A 14040-nucleotide genomic window follows, 5' to 3' on the forward strand; every position below is an offset into this window, starting at 1 on the left:
GGTACATAATCTTCTTATTCAAATAAAAAAGGTAAACCTACATTTTCCAAGTCATAGCACACCCCAGGAACAAGCAGCAAAATGATCTGTTTGTAATTCACATCAATACATCAATGCCCAGTGGGTGACTAATTGGTGATTCAAGTCGGCAAACATGAACGCGATCCATTTGTGATTCATGTCTGTGGACACAGAGGAACTGAGGTATCTGGTGGCAGACAGAATGAATGAGACACTAGCATGAATCTGCTTCACTGCAGCTGGGATAAGGGGAGGGTGAATACAGCTTTGTACAGTTTTTTCCTCACTGACTATCCAGCCAGAGTACCACACACTGGAGGAATTTAACATATACACTAAGCATGGGCAGCCTCCCTTAATCACCCAGGTGGTCACTCAAGAGATCATACATTTTGGGCACTTAATTAATAGAGAGTAATTACTTATTAAAGTTTTATTTTAACAGAATACTGAATTCCTTTCATTTATTTTATTTTTAAATTAAATGTTTTAAACATTTTTGGTGATTATTAAAGCCATTTTGAGAATCAAGAGACTTTTATGACTATACTTGGGGACTTCACATTTTAAAAGTTAATTTAAGGGAAAATGTAGGATTATACAGTGCAAAGAGTACTAAGCATTCTGTTAGATCTCAGTTGGGAGTTAATAGTCCAGTTAAAGAGAACTTCTACGATTGTGGGGAACTGCAGTTCTCTCTGGTTTGTTTACTTTCAGAAGCTCTGTCTATGTTTGAGTTGAAAAAATGACTGTTGGTTGTACATGGCTGAAGTTTAACTTGTAAGTTCTTATTCACTGTTCTACCTACTAATTACCACAGAAACTCATTTGTAACTTAAGTTTTTTTTCTTTTCTAGCTCTTTCCTTTCCCCTTAACTTTCAGGTAGTTAAGAGTTCTCTCGAATTTAGGGTGGTTCCTACTTAAATAATCTGACAAAGCAAACATAAGTCAATATTACCTGTCTATGGCACAGGAAAAAAAATTATATTCTCATCTTATCACCAGGACTTTGTAAACACATTAGACCGGTTTCCAGTGCACAAACAGAAGACCTAGTGAATGGTGAGAAAACATTGTCTGAATTTTATTGTGTTGTTTATCATTTTGAGTGTTTTAAGCTTGAAAACTTGAATGCAATATGGTTCAAAAACCATAGACAATCCTTTATTTAATTTCCAGTGAAAACAGAGTTTAAGATTAGATCAATTGGTTGCATTTTCTGTTTCTTAAGTAATCCTGAAAACATTGTTATGTTAAGGCCTAGGTCCTGTGGTTAGCAGTCTAAAATCTGTTTATTCACAAATGTTTTTTTGGCTTCCTTTGTTCAGGAAAGGGAAACACTTTGTTTGCATGCAGAAGCTCTGCCACTTTTGAAGTGGAATGATTTGTTTGAGGGGGAAAATCCAACTGTATGTGGCCGAAGTTGATCTTGTCTGTTAAGTTTCTTTTCACTCTTTGAATTACCACAGAATCTCATTTGTAACACAAGTTGTTTAATTTTGTATCACTGTCGTAAAGCAGATAACCATCTCCTGAGCTTACAAACATTCAGGTGATAAGAAACAAAAAAAAAAGTAAATTTTACCCACTTTATCATTCAGTTCATGCTTTTCTTTTTTTGGATTTCTCTACATTGTCAAAAAATACTGTAGATGCCTATGTATATATATATATATATATATATATATATATAGAGAGAGAGAGAGATAGAGAGAGAGAGAGAGAGATAGAGAGAGAGAGAGAGAGAGAGAGAAGCATACCTTATTTCTTATTTTTTAAACTAATTTACGGCATTTTCACTGCCGGGGTTTTGTAAACATATTAGACTGGTTTCCAAATGGTGAGGAAACATCTTCTGAATTTTATAAAGTGTTTTTTGATTAAAATTGTGAACGTCACCTTAACAGCTGGACATCAGTTTAGACCCATAACACAAGTTGTGTTTTTGAAGAGTAAGATGTTTCAGTAGACTGCTTTGAGGTGTGGTTCAAATGCTAATGTCATGTGGTCTAAAGACTTTGGAATGTGTCAGTAGGCCTCTGCGTCCTCAAGCATTAACAATCAATGATCTGACACCAGATAAACAAATTAGCAAATTTACCAATCATTGTCATTTTTCTTTTCACCCACTATCATTTTAACATTTTAAGTAGGTAATTTAGATGCAGTCCATTACTGCTAATATTTTTTATTAATCCTAGTATTACATGTTCTCAGAATTCACTGGCTGTAAAGAAATAAGAATATAACGAGCATAGCTGTTACCATCAAGACTAGTCATATCCAGTCAGACCACAATCAGGAAACTATGAACTCACATCAAACATTGTCTAGTTTTGGCATACCACGTATGCAACTTTTCCTGCCATCACCTTTCAGCAAGGCTGCATTTTCCAGTTAAAATAATGTGGTTTTTCTGAAATACAAGAAAACCTGATCCAGTGGTCCAGTTTTTCCTTGTATAACCACTTGTGTGACAGACAGAGCTTATAATCTGGAGTAATGCTGAGGCGCCAAAAATTTTTACTTTTTTTTTTGTTTAGGGTCCGTACTGCGGGAACTGCAACATGTATCACAAGCTCAGAACCCCTGTGTTTTGGCTGAATAGTGTTGGAATAGGATTTGAGAAAATAGGCTGGCACTGGGAAACTTGTGTAAGTAGCAGTTGCAATATGGTGATATGGATAATTCTGGATACATGTCACTCAGCAATTAACGCCGTGGTGCTGAATTTATGACATCAAATAAATTCTGACCACAACCTTTTAAACGTAGGAGAAATCACTTCTCAAATGTGCCACCATCCTGCCATCCAGAGTGCAGAGGGAGACAGACAATGGATTTGTGGATTTTATGTAACATAGCCAGACATAGTTTACATAGAATTCAAGGCTCTTCTGAAATAAAATCAGAGTTGGAGCTAAAAACTCAATGACCATAATTTACTGTTAAATTAACAATCATTACAAATTAGAGCCCCCTTGTGGTAAAAAGAATGAGCTCTGATTTTAAAAAGCAATTGATTCACAGTTAATTTAAAAAAATACATGGCATCCTTTAGAATCAGGTTTGTGGGGTGTTGTTTGTTTCTTTTTTTACAGGTTTAGAGGCCAGTGTCTTCTCCCACTCCAGCTCAACCAATTTGTAAAGTTCCATAGTGGCTTTTGCATCTTCAACTGAAGAGTGGCCCTTTGTTCCCACCTGAGGACACAAACAAGCATTTCTGATTAATGTACATGTGCCTATTTATTGGAAAAAAAAAAAAGTCAAACTTGATTCAAATCTGCAAAACTGACAGGAGCTCAGTCTGGGGGAGGATAACTGGAACTACTTTTATTGAAACTAAACTTCATGAATCTTCCAAGAATTAATGCAAGTTAAAAAAAGCAAAAAGCAGGGACTGGTGTAGAAATACATACCAAATGTTGTCAGATTCATATTCAAGCTGAACACGTATGCACCCAGAAGATATTACGCATAATTACGAAGCATTTCATTTGATTTTTTTTTATATATTAATTGGCAAAAACACTGGATATAATAAGTAAATATTTTCTAACTGCTTATATACAAATAAAAAACATACTAAGGTTGTATTAATAATAGTAGAAGGCATACAGAATAACAATACAATGACAAAAGCCAATTCATTAAGTTGAAATGCATTTAGGAACAAAAAACCCTTTGTACATCCATTAAAGTATCTTCTGTTTTTTTATTTATTAATTAAAACAAAAAACAAAAAAAAACATGACGTGTCTTTTGACCTGCCAGGAACTAACCTACCTGTATATCCTTGTTGAAGAGATGCTTTGTTAGAATCTTCAGAGAGGGAACACGGTCACTGGGCAGTCCAGCTTTCTGATTCAGGATTGGTATGTGTGAGGTGTCTCGTGTAAGGCAGGCAGGATGAGAATAGTGCAAAACTTTAAAGTCATTCTGAACAGCATGGCCTACAACAACCTTTCCTGAGAGGATTTTTAAAATCTGTGGGGAAAAAATAAAAAATTATTACCTACTACTTATTAACAAATCCACATTAAATTAAATTACAAATATGTGTATATATATTTATTTTGGATTTAAAACATGACAGTGTATTTTTTTACTTCTCTCTGGGCTTGTTTGAAAGGTGTCGCGTTTCTGAGATCTTGTTTCCTGATTCCACTCCAGCGAGTGCGAAAATCTGTGACCAGGTTTTCAGGCTTGACGAACTTGTCATAAATCACATCCCCATCATAAGAGACTATACTGCAGCGGGCCAGTTCACTACAGTGCCCTTTGGGCCCTGTTCCTACCATTTCACAGTCAATGGCTATATATTTCTGTGGGTTTCCTAGATATGCTCCTGTTTTCTGGAAAGATCTTGAACCTGAAGGCACAATGGTTTTCATGTCAGTCTCTGAAGCAAAGTTTTCATGGGGCGCTTGCATAGAACTGGAAGGATTTGTGCAAACTACTTGCTGAGTTGTTACAAATTTTGGAAAATCCCTATCAGCCTGATAATGGTCCTTTCTTTTATTTTGTCTATGCCACTGCTTCCTCTTGTCTCCTCCTTTGTGAAAGTTATTTTTGTTTTGCTTTTTATTCAGCAGACCCCGCCGCTCCAGGTAGCGCCTTTTCTTAACAAAACGTCTGTGCTTGGAATTTCCATCAGGTTTACTACATCTCTCATTATGGCTTGGACCATTAAAATCCAGGTTTAGCATTATACCTGACATATTTAAGCAAATGTGTGTCTGGAATTTCTGCAAATACTTTTAAGCTATCGATATTTCAGACAAAACAATCCAGCTGAAAACTGATGGTCAGCCAAGCTTTGTTACACTTATTTATATCCAAGGATGCCATTCATATGAATGCCCTGCCCAACCTGAGAAGACAAATAAAACAGAATCAGCATTTATTCAACCTTGTAAACCATACTAGACTATTTAAATAAAAAAGACAGTTTTTTTCTGTTTAACACGGACATTATTTACTGTTAACTCCTTACACAAGGCAAACAATCTAAAATACAGAGTAAGTTTTGCAAGCAGTAAAAGGAATCTCTGGACATAAATAAACAAATCAATTAACGAATTAGAAAACTGTTTCGACTCCTTACACCAGGCAAAAATCTAATATACAGAGTAGATTTTGCAAGCAATAACAGGAATATCTGGACATAAATAAATTAAACGTATCAATGAAAGAATTAGAAAACTGCTCATAAATATAGATCAAGAATGAATATTTAAATCATCTAGCTACAACAAATATGAATCATAAAAACTATATAATAGGAATAGTGATAGCTAGTGTATCAATATAGATTATCAAGAAATTGTCATTGAGGTAATCGTCTGAACATATTTCTGTAAATTGTTTCTCGTATTGTGTTGTTTGCAACTCTATCAAGATAAATTAAGCAAAACAAAATCTGATGTGTTGGTGCTAATAAACAGTGTACCAGCTAGAAAATTATCAATAAACACGTTCAACAAATTGGATACAAATTAATAGAACAAAGATGGTATAATATCCCTAGTCTGTCTAGTTTTATTCGGCAGAGGAGTGCTGCCTAAATATTGACTTTACTAAAAATAAATAACGAACGTTGACCGAATATCACCAGAAATCATATCTCGGGTAACTTGACCTGTTCTTTGGACATTAACACAGGTGCTAACGAGAAAAACAGATTATATACTCAAAGTTACACTTATTTTACAGTAAATTACAAACAAATTAACTTGGTCAATTAAACTCCGTTTCGCTACTTTAACAACAGTAGACAGTCTTATCCAGGTAAAATGCAGATGTCAGGAAAATGACCTTTTCTGACCAAAACAAACGAACCTCGCGGTTAGATTCTTAACCAAACCTTCCGTTCAACCTTAAACAGTGCAGCGGCTATTGTCTGACGCGTGCAGCTGCTGCATTATTTAAGGTGGAACGGAAAATTTATATAAGAAGCTGGCGAGAAGTGAGTCAATTTCAGCTTTTGAAAGAACGAACTTGATGAATTTATGAAGCATTATACAGATTCTAAAGTTTAAAAAACTGAAATTGAAAGAAACAACGAGGCTGAATTTAAATGATTCTCGTCTAACTTTACATTCCGCCTTAAACGGTACTGTACTCGGTGTTTTCGCTTCACTATTTAAGGTGGAGCGGGAAAGAGGCTAACTCTAGGATAAATGGTGGACTACTCTAGCTCTCGTCGCCCATGTGGCCAGTTTGTAGATAGAATTGTTTACCTTTTATTTCCAGAGTAAATAAAGATGTCGTAGAAAAAAAATCGTACACTGGCCACCTCTCAGTGAACGGAGGAGTCCTCGTACACGTGGTGTGTGTGTGTGTGTGTGTGTGTGTGTATTTCCGGGTAGGAGGGCAGCAGTTCTCTTCGTGTTTTGGAGACTGTCTCCTCTAGCTAATATGGCCAGAAACATAAATTAATATCCGCCAGTATTTTACAGTTTATCGTGCAGCTCATTAGTTAAACGGCGAATAAACTGCACTGATCTGGGATCATGATTTCAGCCACGTTTTCTGAACAGCAGCAAAAGGACTTGGCCAAGAGGATCATATGTGTTTTGTCCAGCTACAAACATATATCCGATTCCTACATCATTGTAATAAGCACCTTTCTATTATAACGACCTGAGAATTATATAGTAACATGTCTAACTCAAAAGTTTTTGCCTGCTTTATTTTTTGAAGTATGTTTTACTCAGCTACTCAAATTACTAGACAACAACGTTAATTCGTGCATTGTTTGCTGAGGTAAACTATTGGACTCGTAGTCGTAATGGTCTAGTGATTTTCTAATTTGAACTCAGCTAACACGTAAGCTTCAGGGGACACATCTAAATATGACAAGTATATGTTCACTTTAGTTCTATATTTATAAACTGTTGCTCTACCCAGAGTGTTAGCCAACGTTCACAATCAATAAAATGCTAATATTTGAATTTAAACTTGCATATGACTATATAATTTCCAAGGTGCTACTAAGTTTTACTCTACTGTTTTCTTAGGAGTTTTTCAGTGAGAACCTGTGGGAGACACTGCCAGAAGGATGGCAGAAAGCTCTGAGAGACCTGACAGCTCCTCAGATTGCAGATCTGCTCCTGGACAGGCAAATGAAGAACAGAAGGTTAGCATAATTTATTGCGTGGTTTAAATGTCATCTACCATTTAGAGATGGTTGAAATGGCAAAATAATATTAATAATACAATCACATATTCAACATTTGCAAAAGTAAAAGTAAATACTCTGACAATGTATTGAATATCATAACAATAAAGGTTTTTATGATTTCCGAGGCACCAATTTCATAATAGATGTAATTGAGCTTTTCAGAATATTAGTTTTTCTTCTGTTTGAAGTTGAATTGTATTTAAACACATTCTGATCGTTTTTCCCAGTTATCCGTCTGTCTGGCCCCTGTCATTACTTGCACTACGAGCCACAGCTCACACATTATCTTTTCCCCGGACACCTCCTGGCCACCAAGTACTGGACACAGTGAAAACTGAGGAGTTTGTTTCCAACAGTAGCCAGAGCTCTCTGCTTGGTCACATCTTTCGAAAACATGTGAAACCCAAGAAACAGCATGAGATTCACAAGCTTGGAATGGTATAGCATGATATTTTAGTTAGTCAAAACAGTATCAGTTTAGGATTTGAATAATCGGTAACACTTTACAATACGGGTGCACAAATAAGGATATATTAATATGTCATGAATTATCTCTTCATAGTATATTAATACATACATTAATGCTTAATATATCAGGAACTAACAAAGGATATACATTAATGACCACATTACTCATACATACATCGCCATTAGCAAGGGTAAACATTAAGTATCAACATCTTGTTAATTCAATCTCTTAATTAACACTATGACTTGCCTTATTAATTAACACCCTTTACATATTGGATTTATTTGGATACTGTGTGTTACATATCTTTGTGCATTGATGTAGGCAAAATTATAGGCAGGGACATAAGCAGTGATGAAGTGATTATTATGAGTTTATTATGAGTTTTGTAATTACTTATATAAAGTCACTTCACTTTAGGGTTGTTATTGGCCACAATAATTAATTAAATAATTAAATTAACCCACAAAGGTGTTAATTAGTAAGGCAAGTCATAGTGATAATTAAGAGATTGAATTAACAAGATGTTGATACTTAATGTTTACCCTTGCTAATGGCGATTTATGTATGAGTAATGTGGTCATTAATGTATATCCTTTGTTAGTTCCTGATATATTAAGCATCAATGTATGTATTAATATACTATGAGGAGATCATTCATGACGTATTAATATATGCTTATTTGTGCACCCGTATTGTAAAGTGTTACTGAATAATCTGTATCAACAGATGTCAGGTATTATTTGTGTTTATTCACAGTAGCGTAAACGTTATCTTCTTTATTCCACATGCTTTGTTTTAGTTGGTTAAGCAGCTGTGTGACCAGACTCTGTGTAGCAGTGTGGTTGATGTTGGATCTGGTCAGGTACATTTTTTTTGTCACATTCCACTGTAGAGAAAATCTGTTTTTTTTATTATTATTATTCCTACCTCATAGGTTTGTGTTATATGCTAACCACTTTACTCTATTATAGGGCCATTTGACTCGTTTTCTATCCTTTGGACTTGGTCTAGATGTTACCAGTATTGAGGCTGATCCCAAGCTAGTTTCCATGGCTTCAAGTTTTGATGAAGAGCTCCTACTGACACTGGCCAAAGAGAGTCGAAAGGTATTATTTTATTATTATAAATAATAATAAAAATAATAGTTATGTTTACCTGTATTACATGTATAGTTTTGGAACAATAAATTCCCTCTACTGCTTTATTCTGGTCAGTAGTGGTAATATGATTAAGCCCAGGAAGCCTAGGTCCACCTATTATTACCATTGGCCTACTTAAAGGGACTGATCAGTTTATGAATAAATGACTAAAAAAATTCAGGAAATCTCGCAGTGTTAGAAACTTTGGTCCAAACATCACTGCACAACTGCTGCTTCAGTGCACTGCATGACACTGAATGTTTTCCACCAGAAAACCCTTATTGCAAAGTCTGACTTCAGCACATATACACAGATCAACCAAAAACTTTATGACCACCTCCTTGTTTTTACATTCATGTTACATTCTCTCAGCTCCGCTCTCCAGAGGAGCACTCTTACCAGCACAACACACATTAACTCACCACCACCATGTCATTGTCACTGCAGCGCTGAGAATGATCCACCACCCAATCATAACATAGAAGAACAAGGTAAAGGGGAGCAAACACAGTATGTGGAGCATACTACAGTGTGTAATTATAGAACCACAAAGTACACCTGTTTGGTCAGTGGGTGTGAGAGAATGGACAGTGAGTTTAGAAACAAGGTGGTCATAATGTTAAGATTGATTGGTGTATCTTACAGTTTGTCAAAGCATTTGGAAAAATTATCCTTTAAAGTAATCAACTGCTGGTGTCGCACAGTGTATAGCAGGCTTCCAGGGCTTCATTTGTTTTTTTCCAGATAGAGATATAAGGGAGACGTTTACATTTAAGGACTAAAAGTATATAGTTGAGCACATGATTTAGCATTAAATAAATGGAAGGGGAAAGTGGTGGAACAGTAACAGTGGACAGAACTAAGTAACACTTAAAACAAAAAACTAACCTTTCAACATTCGTGTTCTTACTTTTTCAGACAGGCCCCTCTCAACCTTCAGCAACTGGTCCCACACCTCAGCATGTGCTTGGATGGGTCAACCCAAGAGCCACTTGGGAGGTCTTACTCCAGCAGCTGGGGATAGGGGGAGAAGAAAGTGAGAGTAATCCAGGAACAGTAGGACCGTGTAAAAAGAGACAGAGGATATTAGTGTCAAGTCGGGTACATGAGAATAACAAGCAGCTTGTTCTTGGTAGCCAAAATGTGTGCACAGGAGAATGCAACTCAGGAGCTGATCCAGAGAGACACTCCACATCGTATCTTTACCAACAGAAAGGAAATAACTCTGGGCATGTAGCTCATTCACTCACTGCAACAACAAACCATCTCTTTAAGGAGGACTCTGTGAATGAGTCACCTCTGTGCACTCCAGCCAGGACTGGTTCTGAATGGGCTTCAGCCAAATGTTCCAATGTCTGTTCTTGTAACAAAGGACTCAATAGCTCAGACTTTGTCCTGACTGGGCTTCATGCTTGTGGAGACCTTAGTGCTACGCTGCTCCGTCATTTTGTTAACTGCCCTCGTGTTAAAGGAATCACTTCAGTAGCATGCTGCTATATGAAGCTCACTACCAAAGAGAACCCCAATCCTCCTGGAGTTGTTCCACCCCCACTCACTGACAACATAAAGGAGGTTTTGCACTCAGACTATGGCTACCCAATGAGTGAGTGGGTGAGAGGCTTGTCGGAATATGAGCTGTCATATAAAGCTCGAGAGGGGGCGTGCCATGCAATAGAGGACTATCTCAACAGGCTAAGAGAGGAAAGTGGGCTGTTGAAAACGCATTGTTACAGAGCAGCACTGGAGTGCATCATCAGGGCAGAGAGGCCTCAACTGCGCAGAGCAGGCATCCAGACCATCAAAAAAGCCCATACACTGTCATTCTCAGAGTCAGTATCTTTCTCATTTTGACTTCCATAGAAATCAGATTCATCACACATCATCATACAGCCACCCTTTACTTCAGGGCTCAAGCATTCAGGCATCTATATCTCTATCTGTGTGTATACCACAGATGCATATTTGAGACTGGAGAAATATGACTCATGACCATTTTTATACATCTATGCTAACCAGTGTCTATGGTTTTGTACTCATAAACTCACAGAACTGTATGGGTCTGTCTAATGAGAGGTTTCTGCACTACAGCCCTACAACAGTGTCCATGTAGTAGATGAACAGGCCTTGCTGGTACAGTCTAATCACATAAACACATTGACATTCTCAGTCACCCGAGGAACAGATGCCCTTTGTTTTTCTGGCACTAATGCACAAGCATCACAGTCTTTGAATGTGTGCTTTCAGGAACAAATTCCTCATATTTACTGTCTTTCCCATAGATTTAATACTTAAGTCACTGTTCCCCCTGAAACACTATACACTTGAGTAGTCTCTGCAGATCCTACTATCCACTGCCCAGTAATGTTTCCATATCATTTATATCTAATAGGGTGTTAACTGCTGAAAAATATAATGTAGTCCACTTTTATTGAAGCATCTGTTCTTGTTATGTTTCTCCACTCGTTTATTCATTTCTTTTAAACACTTGTAGTAGAACGTTTGTATTAACAATGTGAAAACTGAATTTTTATGTTCTACAATTTGCTCAGACCACACCAGATTGTCAAGTAATGTCAAATGTAATAATGGGGTGTAGGAAGCTTAGTGTATATTAAGCTGTGATATTGAAATCATCCCACAGGATTTGTGTTCTTTTCTTTGACTCAGGCACAAGCACTTACTTTACCTCTTTGTCTTTGCTGCTGTAGGTATGCCCGCTTGGGTCTGCCACGTGTAGGCCTGCCTGCTGACCTTTCCTTTGACCATGTCAGTGTGGAAAATATGCTGGGGCAGCAGGGGAGAGTGGTTGTGTATTTTAGCCTGGCTTTGCTGCTGGCTCCAGTTGTGGAGACTCTGGTGCTGCTGGACAGAATGCTGTTTTTGCAGGAGAGGGGTAAGTTCTCAGGAATTCTAAGGGCTTGTATTAATTGCATAGTGATATAAATAGTTAGTCTTATTCAAGATTTTCACATCTGAAATTGACCAAGACATTATTTGACAGACTTTGGCAAAAACTTTCGGGCTGATTTTGTTCAATGTTATAGCAATGTGAGACCAGTAAATGTACTTTTGCTTTATTTGAATTCCCCTGCTAAACCTATCCCAAAATGTTGATGCATAATTTTCCATGACTCATTGTGCTAAATTACCTCCTGCTTCTTGCTTCCAATGGAGGACTTTGTTTCATGTTATTTAAACAGTCACCTGACTTTCAAGAATGTACAATATAAGTACGGACTGTTAAAAAGCTAAATGCTAAATGCAATTTATATTGCAATTTTGGCTAATATTGGAAATGTGCTGTGGGCATGAGCTCCTGAGGTCTGAAACATCAGCTGATCTCATGATCAGCGCATTCATAGTTAATCCTCACATTAGCTACAGCTTTGTTCAGCTCTGTGCTTGTGTATGACGTGTATTTTATTCACATATCATATAAAATGCAGCATTAAGAAATGTGTCACTGTTCTGTGATCATACGTATGGGTTATGTCTGCATGAGAATGAAGTAAGAAACATACCTGAAATTTAGAAGACAGGAAGTCATAATTATTTTCTTTTTCCCAGTCCCGGAGTAGGAAATAATGTAAATAAGACACTATACCATTACCTTATATACACAGAACCCAACCTATATAAGTGAGCAGTTTTAGACTGAAGGGACAGAGATTAATGGAATTGGCTGATTCTCTCCCAGCTCTTAAGGTTGGTAAGATGCTGTTTTTAGTGAAATAAAAATGTATTTAAAACTCTAGGCAGTGGCTGGCAGAGAATCTTCATCACCCCAACCAATCCAAAAAAAATATTTTCCATTGCATAAATATCTAAAGGTTTTTACTTTGTACTCAAGTGTATATGCAGTTAACTGCAGAGTAAGTGAACGTGTGTGCAATATATTTATTTATTTTATGTGTTCTCAGGTTTTCAGAGCCAGCTAGTTCCTCTGTTTGATCCAGCCCTTTCTCCCCGAAACCTTGTGCTGGTGGCAGTAAAACCTACAGCAGATGGAAAAGAGATTCATTAGTGGAGCATTTCCAAGTCATCTGCAGTTACTGTTGAGAAACTCAGGACTGGGATTTTTTTAAAAAGGAGATTGCACATATTACAACCATTCAAACTTCATTATTAGGGAAATAGAGTCTGAAAGAAGTGGTTTGAATTTAAAATAGTGAATCGGGCATAATGTCTAATTGCACCAGACCAACTTCCCTCAGATGAGCGTTTTCCGTCGAGCTGTGCCAGCAGCGTTTTCCCCTCCTGAATTATCTGCTTTTCTGGTTTTAAACTAAATGACATTGTCAGCAAGAATCCTTATTTGAAAGACACTTTTAGTTTGGGAATAAACATAATCAATGTCCAGAACAACAGAGTTTTGCAGTACTTTATATCAACAGAAACAGAACTTCATACTTATGTAGGTCATGTTTCTAAAAATATTGTGTTGCTAAATCTTATCTGCGTTTGTTTTAATACATAAATGTTATGATTTTCTGTATGTATGTTGGTTTATTATTAACTATCTAAGACACTACCCCACATATCTCCTCTGTTCTACCAAGTATTAGACTAAAAGATCCCACTGCTTCTGCCATATTTAACAGAATAGATGTGTTACACAGGATGTTTTACACCAATGACTGTGATTAATTACAAGGTTTTACTACACGATTAACTTACGGAGAAGCCCTGAGCAATGATATGTATATTAGGTTACAATGGCACTGCTGGGCTTTGGTCCTTGGTGGCCTTTGTCTATTGTGCCTTTTCTGAGACCTAATCCAATTAATGAAGCTATCAGGTCTCAGGATCTCAGCCACACATCATAAAATATTTAAAATGAACAAAAATGAACTCAATCTTTAAAACAATGGGTTACATTCAAGACTATGAGGAGTTTAACTGAACAGGAAGAACAGGACTGATATCTAATTTTGCTTTAGGTTGTAAAGAGCTTTCCTTTATAAAGATACCACAGCGATAGTCCATCTTTACATTTAGGATGAATGTTATTTTGAAAGTATTTTCAGAAGATGCTCAATTAAATTTGTAACATGGCTTGGAATTCTTATAAACGTCTGAATTGGAATCTAATTCTGCATCATAGCTTTCCATATGACCGATGCACCCGGTATCACTGACACTCAAGCTCCTAGAGTTCCAACATTACCTCATCCGACTTCAGCGTACATTTACCGATTTGACCTGTAGATGGCAGCTTTGC

At 36.8% G+C, this 14040-nt stretch overlaps 2 protein-coding genes across 3 annotated transcripts; one reads left to right on the top strand and one right to left on the bottom strand.

The window, feature by feature from the left end:
- Positions 1-1621: 1621 nt before the first annotated feature.
- On the bottom strand, positions 1622-6429 carry isg20l2 (interferon stimulated exonuclease gene 20-like 2). Of its 2 annotated transcripts, none has more exons than XM_066683348.1 (4): positions 6265-6429; positions 4132-4895; positions 3809-4009; positions 1622-3223 (listed from the first exon to the last, which is right to left on the bottom strand). In XM_066683348.1, the coding sequence occupies exons 2-4, from the start codon at positions 4741-4743 to the stop codon at positions 3086-3088; spliced, it is 951 nt and encodes a 316-aa protein (XP_066539445.1). In that variant the 5' UTR covers positions 4744-4895; positions 6265-6429; the 3' UTR covers positions 1622-3085. The 2 variants fall into 2 exon arrangements, with proteins under 2 accessions (XP_066539445.1, XP_066539446.1); XM_066683349.1 differs by lacking the exon at positions 6265-6429 and adding an exon at positions 5864-5916.
- mettl25b (methyltransferase like 25B) lies at positions 6363-13889 on the top strand. The gene is made up of 8 exons (XM_066683347.1): positions 6363-6639; positions 7045-7163; positions 7436-7646; positions 8480-8542; positions 8652-8786; positions 9738-10648; positions 11528-11712; positions 12740-13889. Exons 1-8 carry the CDS (start codon positions 6538-6540, stop codon positions 12841-12843), a joined length of 1830 nt encoding a protein of 609 aa, XP_066539444.1. The 5' UTR covers positions 6363-6537; the 3' UTR covers positions 12844-13889.
- Positions 13890-14040: the final 151 nt, after the last annotated feature.

This window comes from Hoplias malabaricus, chromosome 10 (genome assembly GCF_029633855.1).
Source record: "Hoplias malabaricus isolate fHopMal1 chromosome 10, fHopMal1.hap1, whole genome shotgun sequence".
In the NCBI taxonomy this organism is placed as follows: Eukaryota; Metazoa; Chordata; class Actinopteri; order Characiformes; family Erythrinidae; genus Hoplias; species Hoplias malabaricus.